This window comes from Neovison vison, chromosome 6 (assembly GCF_020171115.1).
Source record: "Neovison vison isolate M4711 chromosome 6, ASM_NN_V1, whole genome shotgun sequence".
In the NCBI taxonomy this organism is placed as follows: Eukaryota; Metazoa; Chordata; class Mammalia; order Carnivora; family Mustelidae; genus Neogale; species Neogale vison.
Genome location: NC_058096.1, coordinates 171,045,528 through 171,067,620, shown reverse-complemented (window position 1 = coordinate 171,067,620; position 22,093 = coordinate 171,045,528). Strand labels below are relative to the sequence as shown.

The 22,093-nt window shown below is 42.5% G+C and overlaps 1 protein-coding gene across 4 annotated transcripts in view; it reads right to left on the bottom strand.

The window, feature by feature from the left end:
* TAMM41 (TAM41 mitochondrial translocator assembly and maintenance homolog) overlaps positions 1–16,509 on the bottom strand; it is a 52,129-nt gene extending 35,620 nt beyond the window's left edge. For 2 of the 4 annotated variants that reach the window (XM_044252980.1, XM_044252981.1), the window contains exons 1-4: positions 16,099–16,509; positions 13,255–13,437; positions 10,780–10,872; positions 2,461–2,611 (exon numbers count right to left, since the gene is read on the bottom strand). In XM_044252980.1, the coding sequence (XP_044108915.1) occupies positions 2,461–2,611; positions 10,780–10,872; positions 13,255–13,437; positions 16,099–16,233 (562 nt within the window). In that variant the 5' untranslated portion in view covers positions 16,234–16,509. Of the gene's footprint in view, positions 1–2,460; positions 2,612–2,998; positions 3,056–5,123; positions 5,198–10,779; positions 10,873–13,254; positions 13,438–16,098 lie in introns of those variants that run through there. The other 2 variants (XM_044252983.1, XM_044252982.1) reach the window with 2 other exon arrangements.
* Positions 16,510–22,093: the final 5,584 nt, after the last annotated feature.

Below are 22,093 nucleotides of genomic sequence, written 5' to 3'. Positions count from 1 at the left end.
TGCTAACTTGAAATTTGCTAATACATAAAGGCAGTTATGCCATTCAAGACACTTCGAGTCAATGTTCAGAATTTATAGGAACTCCTGGTATCCACCTGACACTATGCTGATGTTGATCACAGTGGAGGAAACGGAGGAGTGGCAATGGTGTGGGCAAAGGAGAAATCGGCTCTGCATCATTCTCCCACAAAGTTAACCCTTTATAAAAGGTTTTGGGCCCACCTTTTTTCACAAGGGAACAAGGGGAGAGAATCATCTTATCAGGGTGACCCCCTTCTCCTACATGTTGCACAAAGGCCCATTTATTCCGGTACCCAGCCACAGCAGCCTCTGCCCCTCCATTTCCTGTTGAAAGGCAGGGATGCTGCCATGTGGAGCTGACCAAGTGACCAAGACCAAGGGCATGTCACTTCCCTTCTCTCCAGTGTTACAACTGCAGCTGTAGTTCTGTTAGCTGCACTTTGGGGAAAAAACTCAAGAACAAGGCCTTCACGGTCTCTTTTAGCATTATAGTTTCATAAAATCTTATCTGTACAGGGATTCAGAAAATGAGTAAACTGCTTTTGAAATGTTTTCAGCACAGAGTTCTTTGACTCACACTTAAAAGTTGGGAAAGAAGATACTTATTTAAGACAGTGGTTTCAAACTTTTTAAGGCAACGGACTACTTTTTTTGTAAATAAAATTTTACATGGATCCTTAATACATTAAACAGGAAGGGGAGCTCCCCTCTGGTTGCAGCTAGGGTGAGAGGCCCCGGGCTATATCCTCTCAGCTTTCCCCTCTCCCTTTGAAGTGGCCCCTGACATCTCTGAGGAACACACTTGTCTAAGAAGAAAGGGAAAGGAAGTTAAGATTTAGATAAATAAACCAATGAATGGGTTAGATGGGAAAGCTTTTTCTTAATGGTCAAGGAGTGGTGGAGTTGTAAAGTCCCCACTTGTAACCATCATAATAAAGACTGGTTGGAGCATGAATCTTCAATAAATGCTCAATCTAGGACGGAAAGTTTGATAAGAAGCAGGAGATTCGAATGATCTTCAAATGTCTCCTCTTGGATTGCTTAGAAGAGAAAAAACTCTGCTTATCAGGGCACAAACATCACTGGTGTAAGTCTTCAAAATGGAACGTCATGTAAGACAAAGAAAGGCTAAGAAAGTGTTCCTGATTAAAAGATAGAAGAGAGAGGGCATTTTAATAAATATGATCCTTGACTGGGCTGTGTACTTATGGGGGGAAAGAACATCACTGCAACATATGAACTATGGATCATCTATCTGATAAAAGTACTATATCAGTGTAAAGTTTCTTGAATTTGGTAACTGTCCTGTGGTTATAGAAGAGAATGTCCTTGTTCTTGGGAAACATATATTGGAACTATTTGGCTTGAAGGGAACAGGATATGTGTGAGCTACTCTCTAATATTTCAGAAAAAAATACATGATATAATATTTACAGGTAAAGAGAGAGCAGTGGTTTTCTGAGTGGGATTGCTGCAGGAGCATCAGCTTCACCCACTTGCTAGAAATACAAATTCTTCAGTTCTATCCCAGATCTGCCAAAGCAGCTGTGTGGGGGTGCACCCAGTACCTCTAGGGTATTCGGATGCACACTCCAGTTAGAAAACCATTGGGACAGGGGGGCCTGGGTGGCTCAGTGGGTTAAGCCACTGCCTTCGGCTCAGGTCATGATCTCAGGGTCCTGGGATCGAATCCCGCATGGGCTGTCTGCTCGGCAGGGAGCCTGCTTCCCTCTCTCTCTCTGCCTGCCTCTGTCTACTTGTGATCTCTGTCTGTCAAATAAACAAATAAAATCTTTAAAAAAAAAAACAACAACAAAAAACCATTGGGACAAAGAGGATGATAACACAAATGTGAGGAAACACTAAAATTGGCAAAGGGCAGTGGAGGGCACATGGGAGTTCTTTGTTTATTAATGAAACTTTTCTGTCAGTTTGGAATTGTTTCCAAAAGAAAATGAATAGTAACAACTGTAAGACTACCCTGGGGTGATTTACATACAGAGGTGGAGAGGAAGAGCCCTTGGAGGCAAGGAGGCAAATCCTGGGGTTCTGGCAGTCCGCCCCGCCTCCCCCCCAAGAGGAAGTGGCGGGATGGGGGTGAGGGGGTTGTGGGCCTGCAGCTCCAGCAGGGAGTGAGAAGCAGGATGTCTGTATGGGTGGTCTTCAAACAATGCATCTTCTGGGGAACCTGGGTGGTTCAGTGGGTTAAGCCTCAGCCTTCAGCTCAGGTCATGATCTCAGGGTTCTGGGATGGAGCCCCCGCATTGGGCTCTCTGCTCAGCAGGGAGCCTGCTTCCTCCTCTCTCTGCCTGCCTCTCTGCCTACTTGTGATCTCTATCTGTCAAATAAATAAATAAAATCTTTAAAACAAACAAACAAACAAACAAAAAAACAATGCATCTCCTTCCTGCAGAAAACATGAGCACCAAGTCTACTAACCTGAATAAGAGAGTCCAGCAATCTCTATAAAGAGGTCTTCTTCAGAAAAGCTTTCAGGGAGCATGAGGAAGGCTGTGGTCACAGCACTCTTCAGATTTTTATCAAGGGCTGACCTAAGAGCAACATTCTCATTCATTGCTATGATTTTTACCTGCAAAAAGCAGAACATTTAGAAGAAAAATGTCAAAGTGGGCTACTGCTCAAGCTATTGGTTCATGCATGGACTGAAACTATCCCAAACCCTTTGCGCTGAAGATCTTGAAATATTAGGCCAGTAGACATGAAATAATTATTCTAATAAGAAATCCCAGAGGCTTGTGTTCTTTGCCAGAATCAAAGATATCATGATACAGGGAAGAAAGCAAACTAAATATTTCTCTTAAATGAGGAAATTCTCCATAGGTTTTGAAAAAGAAGTCAGTATAAATGAAATAAACATCCTTCGGGAAATTTTGTATTTTTAAATTTTATAATCTCATGGTTATTTACTTAATTTTATGGTAAACAAAGGCATTTTACTTCTTTATTTAGAACTCACCTCTACTCTTATCCATATATAATCTAAGAACTTCATGTTTTATTTTGAACTTATTTTGAACCTGGCTAAGGAAAAAAGGAAAGAAAATTAGCTAGAGTAGAAACAGCATGCGTTTGGGGGTAGGTATGGGCTCAGGTCCAGGTATTTACTAGCTCGTGAATTTGACCAAATTACTTGATCTCTCTGAACTTAAGTCCTCATCTATAAAATGGCGATAAATGTGCATCAAAGAATTGTTGCAAAGATTGAATGAAATAATAAATGCAAAGTACCTAATGTACTAGTGAATGCCTTGATCAATAAAAAGGATTTTTCTCCTGAATACACAGTGGAAGGTGCTGTCTTTGACTTTCTTCAAATCCATTAAAATACAAATAATTCCGGTCTGCTCTGAGATTCGGTTTTGAAGACGGCACTGTAGTTAGGAAAGTGTTCAAGACCCATCTCCATCTTTTGCTAGCTCTGTGACTATGACCATAATTCCTTATCAGTAAAATGGGGTTAATAACAGAACCAAATTGATAAGGTTGTTGGTTAGATTAAATGAGATACTGCATATGACCCTCAGCTGAAGTGAGCTTCCTTCTCTATCTTTGGGCACAATACAAGAATTTCCCTGGCCAGAGCTTCTCACCTTTAGCAAGCACCAACAATCACTTGAGAGCTTATTAAAATGCATATTATTAGGCCCATTCCCCAGCATTTCTGATTCAGGAGGCCTAAGCCAGGCCTGAAAATGTACATTTCTGACAAATTCTTAGATGGTCAAGGAACCTTCACATTTTGAGAACCACTGCTTGCAGGTATATATTTAGAAGTAGAAATGCCACATGGCTCTTCAGAGTGCTTGTGCCAATTTACACTCCCGGTATAATCTTTTTAAACCATCAGGCTGCTTCTAACTGATTGTCTATAAACAAGGGAAGAGTCTGCAAGTTCCTAATAAGGACCCTCACCTATCTGAAATGTATCCACCTTCTGTAAACCATTTAGTGCTGTCACCAAATCTTCCCCAATTCTAGAAAATGGGGCTTAAGTTGCCTTTTATTTGTCAAATAAAGATGATTTCTGAGAAAAATTAAGATGGCATTAAAAGACATACACTATCAGAAACAAAATTAAAATTTTATTAGACTGCAAGGAGAAAAGATGATGTATGTCTCAAAGTAATTTCTTCTTTTTATTGTCAAAAACGGTATTATAAAACAACTATTTTATTAACTTAAGAACCTTACTTCTATCTTTTACCTTTTGTCCCTACTTTTTTCCTAAGGGAATATTTATAATAACCAAACCTCTCTATGGAAGGTAAGATACCTTATTCAATACTCCCAACTCCTCCCTTGTAATTACAGCACTTAATAGCCCTTAATTAGGCCTTTCAGCACTTGGGTGAGTTTAGCATTACTGCAATCATCTGCAGAAAGGAAAATGAAGGTGCAGTCCAGTAGCATGACTTGCCCAACATTGCATAATGAGTTGATGGCAAAAATCAGGGTAACACCCTTATACTTGGCAGATCCAGTTCTAAATTTTTTGAATTATTTTCATGCATTCAGTTAGGGATCTGTTCTGGTTAACTTTTGTTGTTGTTGTTGTTGTTCTGGTTAACTTCTTATCTGGAAAGTTGATTAAAAGAAATGTTAATTAAGTTCCTATATAACTCCTATGTTCACTCCTTGAATAACTTTCCCAAACTTTGTATTCCATAAAGAATCAGGTCTAGGAGGGCAACGTCCTCATTTTCCTAAATGGGGGAACTGAGGCCCAGAGGGTTAAAAGATCTTCCCTTGAGAAGTAGTGGCACACCAAAAGAGGACCTAGGTCCCTGATTTATCCAGAGCTCTTTCTAAAATCCTGTGAAGCCTGTTTATTTCCTTATTCCTGTTCTTCATCCTCATTCACCAGGTCCTTCTCAATAATTCTTCATCCTCTCTCTTTTTGGTGGCTTTTACAGAAACTCAACAAAAACAAGTTATTCCGAGATGCTAACAAATCAGAGTAAGTTTGGGGAAATTTTCCTATTCAAAGCAATACACTTGTTCTCCAAGAAAGTCACTCTACTTAGTGAAAAAAACCAGTTTGCTAAGTAAGGTTAAGAGAATAAAAATAAAAGCATCCTTACTCAAAGGAAAAATGTCAATTCAGAAGACTCTGCTACTGTGCTGATCTGGCTCTCCAGTGTAAGGTGACCTAGGCACTTGTCTCGGCAGCACTGTTATTTGTGGTTCAGAGTCAAGCCAGTGAACTCCTGGGACACTGCCAGAGAGGCCTGGGAAAAAAAGAAAGTCCTTCGATTTGTGAATAGCTGTTTGTATCTTACTGGGAATGCCCCGACCTGAACCGCATAGATAGCATTAACATTACTGCCAAGGGGAGAATCGTTACTGGAGAGAGGAAGGAGAAAAGCTTGAAGGGACTTTCAAAAGCTCAACTTGAGAGATTTGTGAGTACCTTTCAAGATAGAAAAGAGTCACACGCGGTGGTTTCCTCTATAATACAGTCACATGGAGACAGTCCTTGAATTGTAATCAGTAAAGTCATAGTCACAAAGAACACAGCCCTACCTAGTGTTCACTCAACTAGTAACCAAATGACACTTTCCACAGAAGTTTTCCATTCCAAATGGCCAGAAACATTAATTTTTCTAAATGGTCACTGCTTGAGGACCAAGAAGAAACCCTGAACATTCGAGCTGGATGAAACCTTATCATCTATCTGTTGGACTGTGGGTTCTTCCAGGATCAGCAATATGGTGGTATTTTTCTATTCCTTTAGCACCCGCAGAGGGGAAACTTAGTCGTCTCTTGAATAAGTAAATTAATGGCTCAAATTTTGCATTTCAAAGGCTAGGGGCACAAACATTTGCTCACAGCTGGGCAGAGCCAAGAGCAGTAAGTCAGGTTTTCCAACTCTCTTTCAGGGATCTTTAATACCACTGGGATTTTTCTAGCTACAAAAAGTAAATCACTGAAGTTACAATATGGTAATAATTGCAAAACGCTGAATGTACTAAAAATCGCTGTACACTTTAAATGGTTGAATTGTATGGTATGTGAATTATATCTCAATAATTTAGGTTATAAAATATCTATATTACTAGCAAAATAAGAAAAAGTACTGCAATGAATATATTAAATTAAAATTCTCTTAACTAGGTAGCAAAATGCTATGACATATCAATGAGAATGCTTTAAAAATTCAAACCAAATTATCTATACACTAAAAGCATGAAGTACAAAAATCTAGACTTAGGTTAAATAAATAAATTTAAATAAATAAATTAAATAAATTAAATAAATTTCTTTAGAGTTCTTTTGACTTAAAAAAGAACTGACCACAAGATCCTATTAAATACTTCAAATTTCATTGCTCTTTCCTTGAAAAATGACTTGGTAAGTGACTCAGAAACTTAAAGCTACACTAGAAATAAAAGTGACTTATCTAACCTCAGTTACGAGGTAAGTTAATGGTAAAGTATGATAGAAATGTAATTTATACTTATTTTTTTCCCCAGAAATGTCCATCTTTTCAAGCAAGGTATTCCTTTATATTTTTAAAATATTATTAATAAACTTTATGATTTTTTAAAAGATTATTTATTTATTTATTTAACAGACAGAGATCACAAGTAGGCAGAGAAGCTGGGGGAGAGAGAGAGGAGGAAGCAGGCTCCCCACTGAGCAGAGAGCCCAGTGTGGGGCTTGATCCCAGGACCCTGGGATCATGACCTAAGCCCAAGGGAGAGGCTTTAACCCACTGAGCCACCCAGGCACCCCCAAATAAACTTTATTTTTAAAAACAGTTTTAGAGTCACAGCAAAACTGGCCAAAAAATACAGAGTTCCCATACACCCTCTGTGTACTCCTTTTAAAGACCTGAATTGAGAAATTTTGTTCTATTTGCAATATGGAAGATAATTTTAAAGGTTGAGACAATATAATTTAAAACAACTCCTTCTTTTAAAACACATAAAAACAGAACTTGTACTCATTTCACAATTCCAAGACCTTCACTTATTTTTTTGGGGAGGGGGTCCACAAGGTTACCACCAACCCTTTCTCATGAGATTTGTTCACGTTTGATTACTATTTGCTGCCACCTAGCGGTAAAAAAAATCATTGGTTTAAAGATCGTTACCACTGACCATTCTCTGGTTAGCAGTGATTTCCATGGACAGGGAAGGAAAATGCTAATGGGTAAAAGAGTTAATTCACCCATTCATAATTTTTTACCATGTGCTGTGCTCAACACTTTCAAATGAGTCTTAATATAGCCTAATTTTCTTCAGTTATTAGTTTAATAAGCTTGAAAGGCAGTCATTGTCCTCAATAACATTTTCTTTTTCAAGTTAGCTGAGAAATGCAGTTGTGATCAAGATGAGTATAGCAACTACTACTTGTCTTGAGTTGCTGTTTTTATTTTATCAGGATATGTGACATTTAGATAAAATCTGAGGTTATTTCCAGTGCTAAATTCTGAGACTTTATGGCATTTCATTTTTTAAAACTCATCTTAAAAAAAATTGAAATATTCCAAGTACAAAGCATAGCACAGAGAATAATAGAACATTTTCATATTAAATATCTCATTTATCTCAAAATAACTCTGAGATAGGCAAGGACAAAGAGAAAGGAACAATCATTTCCTAAGTATCTATTAAGTGCCAGGCATTTTAGATCGAGGCATTTCTCAAATGCCTTTTAAGGTTGATGTTGTCAAACTAATCCACAGAGGAGGATATCCCAAGGCTCAGGGAAATTTAGTCACTGGTACAGGGTCACATAGCTGGGGTTTGTCATAGCTGGGACCCAAACCCTAGATCTCATTCTAAAACACCCGTGTTCTTTCCAGCATTATCATTCTGCTTCCACTTGTCAACACCTTTGTGAAGGCAAGTACTTTCTTGTTACTCCATCCTACAGATAAATTACCTGAGGTTCAAAAAGATAGGAACAAGTTTCCCAAGTTCACATAAACAGCTAACAAGTGGCAGGAATGAATAAGACCTGAAGGTTCTAATTCTGTTTTCATTAGTCTTTCCATTAGGCTACACTATTTTATAAATTTATTTTATTTTTATTTTTTATTATTATTATTTTTTAAAGATTTTATTTATTTATTTATTTGAGAGAGAGAGAGAGAGAGATCACAGGTAGGCAGAGAGGCAGGCAGAGAGAGGGGGAAGCAGGCTCTCTGCTGAGCAGAGAGCCCGATGCGGGGCTCGATCCCAGGACCATGAGATCATGACCTGAGCCGAAGGCAGAGGCTTTAACCCACTGAGCCACCCAGGTGCCCCAAATTTATTTTATTTTTAAATCTCTTTCATGTTTTTAAGTAATCTCTAATTACATCATGGGGCTTGAACTCACAACCCAAGATCAACAGTTGCATGCTCTACCAACTGAGCCAGCCAGGTGCCCCCATGTTTTATAAACTAAAAAAAGAAAAAAGAAAAAAATTTGGGAAGATAATATCTACAAATTTTCAATTATATCTATTCATTAAATTATTTTACTAATTATCCAGTTTCACTGGATTATCTTTAATAGTTATCCAGCTTAGAAATGAGAAATTCATTTATGTATATGAAATTAATTCAGTAAGCCTATTGTTTCTGAAGTTTAAGAAAAATGTTTTACTGGGGTACCTGAGTGGCTCAGTCAATTGGGTGGCCAAACTCTTGATTTTGGCTCAGGTCATGATCTCAGGGTCCTAGGATAAAGCCTCTCAAGTCAAGCTCTGCACTCCATAGGAAGTCTGCTCCAGAATTCTCTCTCCCTCTGCCTCTCTTCTCGCTTGTGCCCACATGCACACACACTTTTTCTCTCTCAAATAAATCTTAAAAAAAATGTTTTTACTAAAGTAAAAATTACATAGTGAAATGCACCAATCTAAAGGGTACAGCTTGACAAATTTTATATATGGACATACCTATATACCTATTGTCCTGATCAAGTGTTTCTGATCTTTTAATGAGCTATCCCATTAAATTCTAAGTTCAGAAGCAAGGTAAGAGAATTGCGTCCACCCATGTATATCAATGGAGATTTGGGTGGGGGGAGGGGCAGAGGAGAGGAAGGAGAATCTTTTTTTTTTTTTTTTTTTTAAGATTTTATTCATTTATTTGACAGACAGAGGTCACAAGTAGGCAGAGAGGAAGGCAGAGAAGAGAGGAGGAAGCAGGATCCCTGCTGAGCAGGGAGCCTGATGCGGGGCTCGATCCCAGGACCTTGGGATCATGACCTGAGCTGAAGGCAGAGGCTTTAACCCTCTGAGCCACCCAGGCGCCCCTCTTTTTTTTTTTTTAAAGATTTTATTTATTTATTTGACAGAGAGACACAGAGAGAAGGAACACAGCAGGGGGAATGGGAGAAGGAGAAAGAGGCTTCCTGCTGAGCGGAGGCCCAACTCTGGGCTCAATCCCAGGACCCCAGGATCATGACCCAAGCCAAACGCAGACAGACAGCGAACCAACCCATGCGCCCCAGGGTGAGAGAATCTTAAGTAGGCTCCACACCCAGCACAGAGACCAAAGCAGGGCTCAAACTCATGACCCTGAGATAATGACCTGAGCTGAAATCAAGAATTGGATGCTTAACCGACTGAGTCACCCACATGCCACTCAATAGACATTTTTATGACACAACCAAGTGAGCTAAGGTTGTATAAATCTCTAATTTTTTTTGCTATAACTGACAAAAAGAGGAGCAGCAGAATCACTCTTATGGGAGACGTTTGAGAACAAACCATGTACCTTGTTTTGGGGCCTGAGACCCTCTAACAGCACAAAGAAAATTGTTCCTTGCTGTGATATTAGCAACTATTATTATTCTGCATAGTTCTTAAACTATGAAAACACTCCTTCATAGAAAATGGGCTATATATCTGCAAAAAGAATACAATGTCAAAAGTTCAAGTCCTTTGGGAAGACTGGGCGGCTCAGTCGGTTGGGCCATTCTCTTGATTTCACCTTCCTGTTTTGTTTCTATTAAAACCCAGGGGACTCTTACCCACCACAGCCTCCTCTGGTGGCAACCCAAATGAAGGAAGGACTTTAAAACAGGATCTCACCATGGGCCTGAGGAGGGTAAGAAAGGGGATCAGAATCTACTCCCTTCTGAAATACTACCTGACTCATTCATTTACTCAAAAAATGTTTGCTGGATGCTTACTATGTCCCAGGCATTGTCCTAGGCACTGCTGGGATACATCAGTGGACAAAAAGTGCTCCGTGGGCGCCTGGGTGGCTCAGTGGGTTAAAGCCTCTGCCTTCGGCTCAGGTCATGATCCCAGGGTCCTGGGATCGAGCCCCGCATCGGGCTCTCTGCTCAGCAGGGAGCCTGCTTCCTCCTCTCCCTCTGCCTGCTTCTCTGCCTACTTCTGATCTGTCTCTCAAATAAATAAATAAAATCTTTAAAAAAAAAAAAAAAAAGTGCCCCATGGCACTTACATTCTGGAATGGTGACTTGGGTCATGCTGACAGAGGTTCCACTGAGCACTGGGCACCTCTCCTGCCATCCTCCTGAGCCCAAATGGACTGATTCTGAGCCTCATTCAGACAAATGGGGTATCTTTAGAGAGAAGGCAGGAGTAGTATGGATAATATCTGGATGTTGTTTGGCACTAAATTCTACTAAATTCTATATGGAGTAAAAGGAGTCTGAAATTCATTTCTGTTTTGGAGTTCCATCTCATTGTAATCACACAGATCAAAGCAAGGTCAGGTTCAGAGAGGAGAGACATTCCTAACTCTGGCAGCCAATAAGACACTTGCTCACCGGTTTTTGGAGTCGTCCAGCAACATACAAGTTATTCCAGTTGAGAAGATCTTCAATCAAACTGTTAGTGCTAATGACCCCGTATTTGATAAGCTAGAAAAGAAAAGATATGGGCATGAAAGAGAGTAAAGTACCACACTGTTGCTTTTGCAAATGCAAAATATAAGAGAAAAATTCTGACCAGAGTAGCACTTTGATTTCCAAAACCACTTAAAACTTCTGCCTTGTGAAAACACACATCTCCACCAGAATCTTTCACAAAGGATTAGTTTCCAAGACTCATCTGTCCCCTCAGGGATGTGAGGTGAAGCAATCACTATCTTCACTCAGGCTCCTGTGATGATAAAGGCACAATGGCTCTCTACTGCCATCTAGCACATACTGGTCCTCACCGAATTGGAAATAAAAACTGGGTCTGCACCACAGTGTGAGAAGCAAAGATATAGTTCGAGTTTCTCATTTCAGAAATAAGAGACCTAATAAATGGTGTGCCCAAGGAGGCACCATTAATAGCTGAGCAAAAACTAGATCCCCGAATGTCAGTCTGGGCTTCCAGTGTTCATCACAGAGTACAAGAAATTTTCTTTACGTAGAAGTTTTCACCAACATCCTTTACATGGTGAATTTCTCTTTCACTATTAAGTATTTCAAACACTTATAATTTCAAAGCCACATCTAAAAATTAAGCCCCTTTATCAGAGCTAAACACATGGAATTATGGCCAAGCTCATTTCAAAAGAAATGTGTACAAATCCTGAATGTAGTTGTTCCAGGTTACAAAATCCCATTTGCTTCAACAAATAACTTCAGACTCACTCTGCTAAACTTCAGTATTCAAACAGCCTTCTCAGGCTACAAATATCTAAAAAGTAGCTTAAGAATTTTAATTAAAAAGTACAGTCCCTTTGGCATATAATTATGCCCCAACATTTGGCTACTGGAGCTTATAATATTGTTGAAACCACTAATTAGAGATAGGCTCAGCATAATACTAATTATGGAGAAAGAACAAAGTTACATGTTTGGCATGACTAAAGTAGATGTGAAACACTGCACTGAGCCACTATCGACCCTACAGTCTGGCCACAATACAGCAGAAAGCCCTTCTTAATGCAGGCACAGAACAACTGGGTAGTAATGGAAACACCACTGACCTGGAAGTTAGCGGCCTCTCACATTATAACGAGTTGCATGACCTTATAGAAGTCATGTCCACTCTCTGAACCCTCATTTCCTCAACTGCAAAATTCAGGTTGGAGCAGGTTTAGACCCCAATCAGAAAAGTAAACAGAGGGCCTAAAGGCTACACAGACATCACCAATCAATCATAGTACTCATTTCTGCCAAGTTCAGACAGGTCTTCAAAATCCTTAAGTCAGTACTCCAACCTCCTGCCCTTCAAAGCCTGGTCCTTTGACAGGCAGTATCAGCATCACCTGGGAGCTTGTCAAAATACCCAAAATCCCAAGCACCATTCCAGACCACCTTAATCACTATCTGCATTTCAAAGAGATCCTCACGTGATTCATCAGCACATCAAAGTAAGATTGCTCGAAGCCATCAGCAGCACAGAGCAGAACTGGCAGAGCTGATGGAACCTGTAGTCACCAGTAGCCCGGCTTATCTCGAGGGGATATATGACTTAGTCCCCCCCTTGGTCCTCTTAGGCTGCAGTCCTGCCTAGTTCTTGGCAGCTCTCTTAGAGATTGGGCCCCTTCATGTGAAAGTTTGGCAGGGTTCCTGCCATCAGACAATCCTCTGCTGTGATCTGTGCTGTTTAGCTACTCTCCAACAGGGACATGGGGTGCCTCCTCAAATTCTACCCATTTGCTGGCACCAAAAGGTTCCTATTGCACAGCATCACATGCTCTTGACTACCTGTGATACCCTCATCCTGAGTGGGCCTGAGTATTTGTCCCACTAACCAAAGCAGTGTTTCTCAAAGTGTGTTTTCCAGACCAGCCGCAGCAGCGACATCATTTGAAAGCTGTCAGAAATGTAAACCCTTGTTACTAAGGGAGTGAAAGTTCTCCTTATCAGAAAAAAACAAAAAAAACAAAAAACAAAACCTGTGTGTGGTGATGAATGTTAACTAAACTTATTGTGGTAGTAATCATCTTGCAAAACAGACATATATCGGATCATTACATTGTATACCCAAAATTAATGCAATGTTCTATAATTAGATCTCACTTAGAAAAAAATTCCTCAAACATCACCACAGATCTACGGAATTCAGAAACTCTGGCGGGGAGCCTAACAATCTGTGTGCCCAAGGGGCCCTCTAGGAGATCTGATGCTCACTCAAATTCGAGAAGCACTGGCCAAAGGCAGTAATTAACAGTCTCTCTCAACCACCTTTATCCAGCAGGAATGTGAACACTTCCTGACTGTAAGAACATACATATTTAGCTGGTATTGTAATATTTAATTTAATAACCACCCAAGTTAAGACAAATGTCCAAAGTCACTTACCCTACCATCACACATGATCAATGGATTATAGTAGACTCCAGCACCATAGTTATTCTGGATAGTGGTGATAATCTTGGGTCCCAAAACTTTTAGGAAAGAGTAATGGTTCCAATTTTTTTTCAGGTTCTTTGAGTGCCATGTGACAGGGTCATCTACTGTGAAAACAAAGTCTAGCATGGCATTCTGGGAATGAAGAAAAGAGATTTTAGTTTTAATTCCTCGAAAGGCACCTAGATAGAGTGGAAAGCTCTAAAATTCTATGCCATTATGATTAATAAATAAAAGACCTGAGGCTGTCATCAGAAATCTAAGCAAGTCTCTGGAACCAGTCTGAGCTTGCTTTCATCAACGTGCATAGTGAGGGCAATGCTTGCTCCACATGTCTGGTCCTGCCAGCACTCTTCCAAATACTTTGTATGTATCATAGTTCAGTCTATCCTCAAAACAATCCTACAAGGTAGGTACTGACATTATACCAATTTTATAGGAAAGGAGACCAAGGCACAGAGTAAGTTCCAGGCCTATGGACACAAAGCTAATGAGTGGCAGACACAGTCTGGTTCCAAATTCTGAGTGCTGAAGCTTAAGCCACACATGGCCTTTCATCTAAATGTAGCTACATGTGTTCCACTTTTCTTCCAGATCAAATAACACAGGATGGATAAGCTCTGAAAAGCATTATGTAATGGAAAATAAGTTATTTTAACTCTTACCCATTCACCAACCACTCACTGAGCACCTACGAGGAGCTCTGATAGATCCTGGGGTAGAAGTAAAGAGAGTCTACTGGGGAGAATAGACAAATTATCACTAAATGAACTTGATAGAGGAATGCAAAATGTACTAATTTTACTCAAAATGGGGTCAGAACAGAAATGAGAAACTTTGCTATGAAATTACATTCTTCAAGACTCTGATAAATCTGAGTCTTGAAGAAGGTACAAGAGTTAAGCAGGCTTGGTGGAAGGATAAGTGTGGGGAAGGGAAGGAAGGGAGTCTTGTTAAAGGAAAGCACTCTTATGTATATGAGAGCGAGGCATGTTCTGGATGTTGCATTTACTTTGATATGCTGGAAAAGAACACAAGCAAGGGAGACCAGAGGAGGGCTGGGTTGCCATGCTAAAAAAATCTTTCTGCAGAAGAGCTCACTGAAGGGAAGGATGACTCAAAGTGGGAAACAACACAGGGGGCTAACTGCAAAAGTCTGGGTGAGAAGTGAAGACATTAAGTAAGGCACGGAGGGTAGGGACTGATGGGATAGAGACTTTGTATTGCAATCTATAAGGCTTGTTATCTTGTAGGGAATGAGGGTGAAGGAAAGGGAAGAAAGGGCCTTTTTTTGGAGGAAATTCCAGGCCTAATCAAAGGAAAATCTCCATTGAAAAATGAAGTGGCTATTGAATCAGGAGGCTAAAGCCTGCTCTAAGTGTCTCAAAAACCACAAACCACTGGTGAAATTTGGGGTGGACATGTTTTTTAAAAAAATGTGTAACCAGGGGCACCTGGGTGGCTCAGTGGGTTAAAGCCTCTGCCTTCAGCTCAGGTCATGATTCCAGGGTCCTGGGATGGAGCCTCTGCTCTGCAGGGAGCCTGCTTCCTCCTCTCCCTGCCTGCTTGTGATCTTTGTCTGTCAAATAAATAAAATCTTTTAAAAAAATGTGTAATTATGTTAATTATGTTAGAAAAAACTAGCCTACAATAATCTATAATTTCTTACATACCTACAATCTATAAATTTTCATATGTTGTCAACTTAAAACAAAGCATTACTTAAATACTGTATAGTTGGAAAAACAGAAATTCAAGCAACAGTATAGATGGCCTTACCAGTAAGTGAACAGGCAAACTTTAACCTAAAAACAGATTACAGTCAGGTGTCCAAATCAAGGAGGCCCTATTGCAATCATTTCCTTAGTTTGTGTGACAATGAATTGTTGGACTGGGCGTTAACCACAGCAAATAAAAATCCAGTTCACCAGAAAACATCTCTATTTAGGTTCTTGCTCTTTTTATGTTGATTTAGCAAAAGCTTTAAAGCCTGAGTGGAGAAAGTCAGTAACAGCCTCATTTAAATGAAAATATTTGCTTGCTACTCCACTTCTACAGGTCTTGAATCTTGCTTCCACCTTGGAAGCAAACTTTCCCCCCCCATTGACAGGAAAAAGTCTGCAATCATAATGAAAACTGTACCCTCACTGCTACTGCACTCAGGCAACTTTGAAGAGTAACAACTCCTAGTCCTAAATAGACTCTTGTTAAGGCCTGAGCCTGCGTAAATACACTGGTCATCCACTAACTTTTGCTGGTAACTTCACTGCATCTGCCCTGGCCCTAGAACCACCCGCCATCATTTCGTACTTTCTCCCACAGCTATAGAGGAGACTCATATTTGGTTGCTCATCAGACTCACCAGGTAAGTTTTTTTTTTTTTTTTAAATTCCCGAAGCCCTGGTCTTATCCCAGACCAAATAAATCAGAATCTCCACAAGTGGAACCCAGGAATCAGCATTTTAAAATTCTCAGAAAACCCTAATGTTCAGCCAAGGTTAAGGACACTGAACAGGCAAATTATTTCTTGTCTTCCATCTTGCCTCTCCATCAGCTTTGCCCTCCGCATAACTGCATCTCCTGTTCTACACCCAAGTGAGCTCCTACTTAGCCTTCAAAACTCAGCTCATGATGTCATACCAGGTACACTTTCCTACAGTTTGTATTCTGCTAGTGGATACGTAAAGTGCGCAGAGTAGAGGGGCAGCTCTAGGGCTCTGGAGGGATCCAGGACAAAAAGGACCTCGTGAGAACAGGCAGATTCCCGGCGTGGCGCCTGCCCCGGGGCCAGCTCACCTTCTGGTCTGAACTGGGCCCCACCTGGCGGTACACCCCGGAGCCGTAGGCGAAAGCCAGGCTCAGCTCCTCGGGGAAGTGAGACAGGATCTTGCGGAAGGCCACCCCCGAGCTCTGCAGCGCCTGCAGCGCCATGGGGCCGAGGATCAGAGACAGAGACACTTCGCGGAGCACGAAGGGCAGAGGACAGCGGGCCGGGGAACCGATACTGGGGCAGCCGGTTCAGAGTGGGGAGATGGAAGTTGGGTGACGGCCCGGACAGCAGAAAGCTGCAGCCGCGGGGTGGGAAATGAAGGGACCGGTGAGAACTCGGGCCGAAAGCCACACCCCGCTGAAGCCTCAGGAGCCGCGCGGATCGACGCCGGAGCAGGGGGCAGTCTTGCAGGCTGAGAGGCCAATGCTCCCCACGCCTCTCGCGTGCACACGCGCTTCAAAGGCGCAAGAGAAGACGCTCCTCCGCGGGTGGGGACGCGAGGGCTCTGCGGAGACCCCTCGCGGTCGGAGGAGCGCTCTGCAGGCTGGCTGCCTCGACCCGTGACTTGGAGATGTGGGTGTCAGCTAATTGAACTGCCTTTGAGGCTTAAGAATCCGTTTTTGGTGCTCGCTTAGGCAGCACATATACTAAAATTGGAAGAATCCATTTTTGTTCTCGACTCAAACACATTTCAGTAAATGGCTGTAAATTCATGCATGTATATAGCAGAATTTTTTTATAAGGTGGAATTCACAAAGCTAACATAAAATTGTGCACTTTATGTGCACTTCAGTGGCATTTAGTGCATTCACAATGTAATACAACCATCATCTCCAACCAGCTCCAAAATCGAAGATTTTGATGGTTTAGGAAAGCACACATAAAATTAAAATCATGCCCAATTCCACCATCCAGAAATTATCACTGTTAAAATTTGGCTGTGATTTTCCCCCCCCACAAAAGCCCGTTTCAAATCCAATGATGGACATGAAAGTGTTCCATGAATGATAAAGGACTGCACCAATGTTCTCTGATATTTGTATTTAATTCTAAGGGTAGAGAAGAGTTTTTGCCTCTTTGCCTGAGGAGCCACGCTCCTCACAGCAGGGCATATCAAATGCAATTTCTGGAGGAAACAGGCCCCACGAGAGAGCTCACTGGTTTAGGTATAACTAGAGAAACTTGTTCAAAATCACAGGATGTACTTTAACTTCCAGGACAGAGACTTTTCAGATACTCTTTTCTTCTTCCCTGGTGCACACTGCCTTTCAAAAAACAGAAATAGTGGGGAGCCTGGGTGACTCAGGCAGTTAAGTAGCCAACTCTGGATTTCAGCTCAGGTCATGATCTCAGGGGCTTGAGATGGAAATCCCTGTTGGTTCTGCACTGAGCATGGAGCCTGCTTCAGATTCTCTCTCTCCCTCTGCCCCCCTTTCTCCTTCCCTCACTAATGTAAATAAATAAGTAAGCAAAAAGCAGAAGTAGCAAAGGTCAAATCTGGGTAATGTTGATGCCCTTCACCTGCAGTTTTCCTTGAGTCCCCTCCACTACTGGCTGGGAGGAGGTTATTGTCTCCATTTTACAGATAAGGAAACTGACAGAGATAGAAAGCAGTGTGCTTAGATCACATTAGCCTGTGGCAAAAGTGCAGCTAAAATTCAGAGCTGAACGTCAGCCTGGATTGGGAGGGAGAGCAGTTAGGATGCTGTTACCATAGTTTCCCCAGGAATGAAAGATGACTGGCCAGGGGTAATAGAGGCAGAGAGGGGATTAATTCAAGTTGAAATAAAGGTTATGTGAATTCAAACTTTGAGCCCCGTACTGAGGTTAAGTGCTGAGGATTTGAGATGCCTAGACCAGGGCTGATGCCTTGCAGGAGGTCAGGGTCTGTAAAGGAGACAGACAAGAAAACCCAGAACGTCACACGCAAATGAAGCTGGGGTGCCCAGGACGCTGTGGGAGCTCTGACAAATGTTTCAAAAACATTTGAAAATGTTTTTTTAAAAGTTTTTAAATTTTAAAAAATTTAAAATACTAGATACTGTTTAGCAATGTGCCCTTTTCACTTAACATATCAGAAACATCTTTCTGTGTCAAATATATAGATTTATCTCATTCCATCCATTAGCAGCAAATTTTTCTAAAATATGGATATGTCATCATTTGTTTAAATATTTTCAAAATGGTTACAGAGGTTATTTTCTTTTTTCATACATGCAAACAATGCTACAGTGATTATTCCTCATACATAGACCTTTGTGTACATGTACAAATATTGCTATAAAGTAGATTCCTAGAATTGGAATTGCTGAATCAAAGGGTCTGCACCTTGCCAAAATCCCCTCCAAAAGATTTTACCAATTCAGATGGCCACCCACGAGGTTCAGCCCTTGATATAAAATTCTGCAATGTTTCTCCATTTTTTTCCCTTACAGGCATTCACAACTAATTATCAGTAATTTTCTTTTTCACAAACACTTTCCTTCCTGATAATGCAAAACTATCAACTGGAAAGTTCCATCATATGCCTGTGTGCATTTTGTCTCTCTCCAGCAAGAGGCAGAAGCAATGGCAGAGAATGCATTTGCATTCTTCAGCAGAAATCTCCTTGCTTCTAACAGTTCATCCGTTCCCTTTTAAATTACCATGGCTTGCTAAGTTAGAAGGCTATTAAAAAGGCTTGGTGTTCTATGTAATCGCTTTAGGGTGCTGTTAGAACTCTCATACCAACGAAATACAAACGTTAGAGAGCCGTTTAAACTGCAGGTAAATGCCACTTGATTTCAGTGAAAGTTGGGCCTCATTTTTCTGATTTATCCAGCTGTTGGTTTTGTATCTTTAACAATGACCTTATTAGGTTGGGATTCACTAGGACAAGGCTCAGGTAGTCTGTCTTTTAAAAAACCCCGTGAAATCTCTTGTTACAAAATCCTCAGAAATGACACTAGATCACATTAGCCTGTGGCAAAAGTGCATGGTAAGTGTTAGGGCTAGGGTCATGGCAGGCCAGGTCTGCCAGTGCTCTTTCGATCTTCGCAGAGGAGTTGAGAGCCAAGTTCAGGGTGAGGGTCAGGCTCTGGGTTTGTGTCCATGGGCTGGGTAAATGTGGAGATGGCCACAGCTGCGCATGAAGGTTTCTGCTAATCTGAATCCCTTCTGGAGTTCCAAATGGCACAGTTTCCTTCTGGGTGACATGCTGAGTCCTCTGGTATTGCTCACGTGTCCCCAATGCCTGGGGCTTTGGAGTCAGGATTCTGTGGATGGACCTCTCAGAAACCAACCTAGGGTTAGGGTTAGGGCCTGGGGGTATGACAGGCCCTTTGTGGAGGCAGTTTTGATCTTTACAGGAGGCTGAGATGAAGGCACGAGTCGGGGGCATTTCTAGGGTCGGGTTTGTGTCCAGGGGCCCACTAAATGCGTGTGTGCCTCTGGTGGCCATGTTGATTTCCCTACACTGAATCTTTTCTGGAGCTCTGTATGTCACTGTTTTCTTCTTGGTGATAGCCTGAGTCCACAGGTAATGCTCAGGTGTCCCCAATCTCTGGAGATTTGGGGCCTCGCCCTTGGGGATGGAACTCTCAGAACCCAACCTAGGGTTTTCAGCAGGGCCTTGGTGCTTGGTAGCTCTGAACTGAAGGTGCTGTAGGAGCCTCCCAAGGGGTTGAATTGATGGTGCGAGTTATGGTAGTGTCTGGCTCTGGGTTTGTGTCCATGGATCCACCAAATGTGGGTGTGGTCCTTCTGGGTGGCAGGCTGAATCCTCTGGTATTGCTCAGGTATCCCCAATCGGCAGGGCTTGTGTGCCAGGACTCTCAGGACAGAACACTCAGAACTGAACCTAGGGTTAGGGTTAGGGCCTAGGGGCATGGCAGACCTGATCTGCTGGCACTATGCCCTCAACTCAGCAACCATCACCATAGAAATAGCGTTGGAAGATTGGGCCTGCCATGCCCCTGGACCCTAATGCTAAAAGTATTTTGGGTTCTGAGAGGTCCATCCCCAGGATCCTGTCTCCAAAGCCCCAGGGATTGGGGACACTTGAGCAATACCAGAGGACTCAGCCTGGCAGCCAGAAGGAAACTGTGTCATTTAGAGCAATGAAAAGGATTCAGAGTAATAGAAATATGATGGTCCACCTGAGTCAACCCCACCTTTCAGCAGATCCTGGACAGAAACCCACAGTCTGACATGCGCTCTAACTCATGTACTCCACTCAGCCCCTGTAGAGATAGAAAAAATGCCAGCAGATCAGGACTGAGATCCCCCTAGGTCATAATGCTAAACCTACTTGTGGTTCTGAGAGGTCCATTCCTGGGACTCTTGCTCCAATTCCGCATGGATTGGGGATACTTGAGCAATACCAGAGGACTAAGCCTGCCACCAAGAAGGAAACCCTGTGATTTGGAAGTCCAGGAAGGGATTCAGATTAGCAGACATCTGCATGCCCATCTGTGGCCACCACCACATTCACTTGGCCCATGTACACAAACCCAGAGCCTGACCCTCACCCTGAACTTGGCTTTCAACTCCTCTGCGAAGATCGAAAGAGCACTGGCAGACCTGGCCTGCCGTGACTCTAGGCCCTAACACTTACCATAGTGTTGTTTCTGAGGGTGCTGTAACGAGAGGCCTGGCACAGAAGCTCCCAGACTGGGGAGACCTGAGCAATAACAGAGGACTCAGATGCCACCCAGAATGAAACCAGGCTGTTTGGAACACTGGAAATGATTAACAGCAGAAGAAATCTGTCTGCCCACCTGAGGCCATGCCCACATTTAGTGGACCTCTGTTCAAAAAACCCAGAGCCAGGGGCGCCTGGGTGGCTCAGTGGGTTAAGCCGCTGCCTTCGGCTCAGGTCATGATCTCAGGGTCCTGGGATCGAGTCCCGCATCGGGCTCTCTGCTCAGCAGGGAGCCTTCTTCCCTCTCTCTCTCTCTGCCTGCCTCTCTGTTTACTTGTGATTTCTCTCTGTCAAATAAATAAATAAAATCTTAAAAAAAAAAAAAAACCCAGAGCCAGACCGTCTCCCTGACCCACACCCTCAACTGAGCAGCCCTGGAAACTCTCCACAGAGCCTTCAGATTGGTCCTGCCATACCCCTAGACCACAATTGTAACCTTTGGTTAGGTTCTGATAGATCCATCTCCAAGGGCCTGTCCTCAAAGCACAAGGGACTGGGGACACCTGAGCAATACTAGAGGACTCAGTCTGCCACCCAGAAGGAAACCATGCCATTTGGAACTCCAGAAAGGATTCAGAGTGGCATAAATATGCATGCCCACTTGGGGCCACCCACACATACACTGGCTCCCTGGACAGAAACCTGGAGTCTGAGGCTCACCCTGCCCCATACCCTGATCTCAACCACCCTGCCCCATAAAGTTTGAAATAGCACCGGCAGATCAGGCCTGCCATATCCTTAGGACCTAAGCCTAAACCATAGTTTGTGGTTTGGCCCATAGTTTGAAGGTTCTGGCCCCAGAGGCCTGGCACAGAATCCACACAGTTTGGGGACACGTGGGCAATAGCAGAGGACTCCACCTGCCACCCAGATGGAATCCACACCATTTGGAACTTTGGAAAGGATTAACAGCAGTAGAAATCTATATGCCCACTTGAGGCCATGCCCACATCGAGTGGACCTCTGGACGCATACCCAAAGTCAGGCACTCACCCATAATCACACTATCAACTCAGCCCCCCATACAGCTCTCTACGGGGTCTTCAGATCAGTCCTGCCAATGCCCTAGTCCCTAATCCTAACCATTGGTTGGGTTCTGAGAGGACCTTTCCCTAGGGTCTTGTTTCATATCGCCAGGGATTGGGACACCAGAGCAATACAAGATTGCCAGCCATAAGAACACTGTGCCATTTAGAACTCCAGAAAGGTTTCAGAGCATGAGAAATCTGCATACCCACCTGAGGCCACCCCTAGATTCAGCAGCCCCTGGTAGAAACCCAGATTCTGAGGCCACCATGGACCTGCCCTCACCTTAGTCCCCTAAGAAGCTCTCCTCTCTA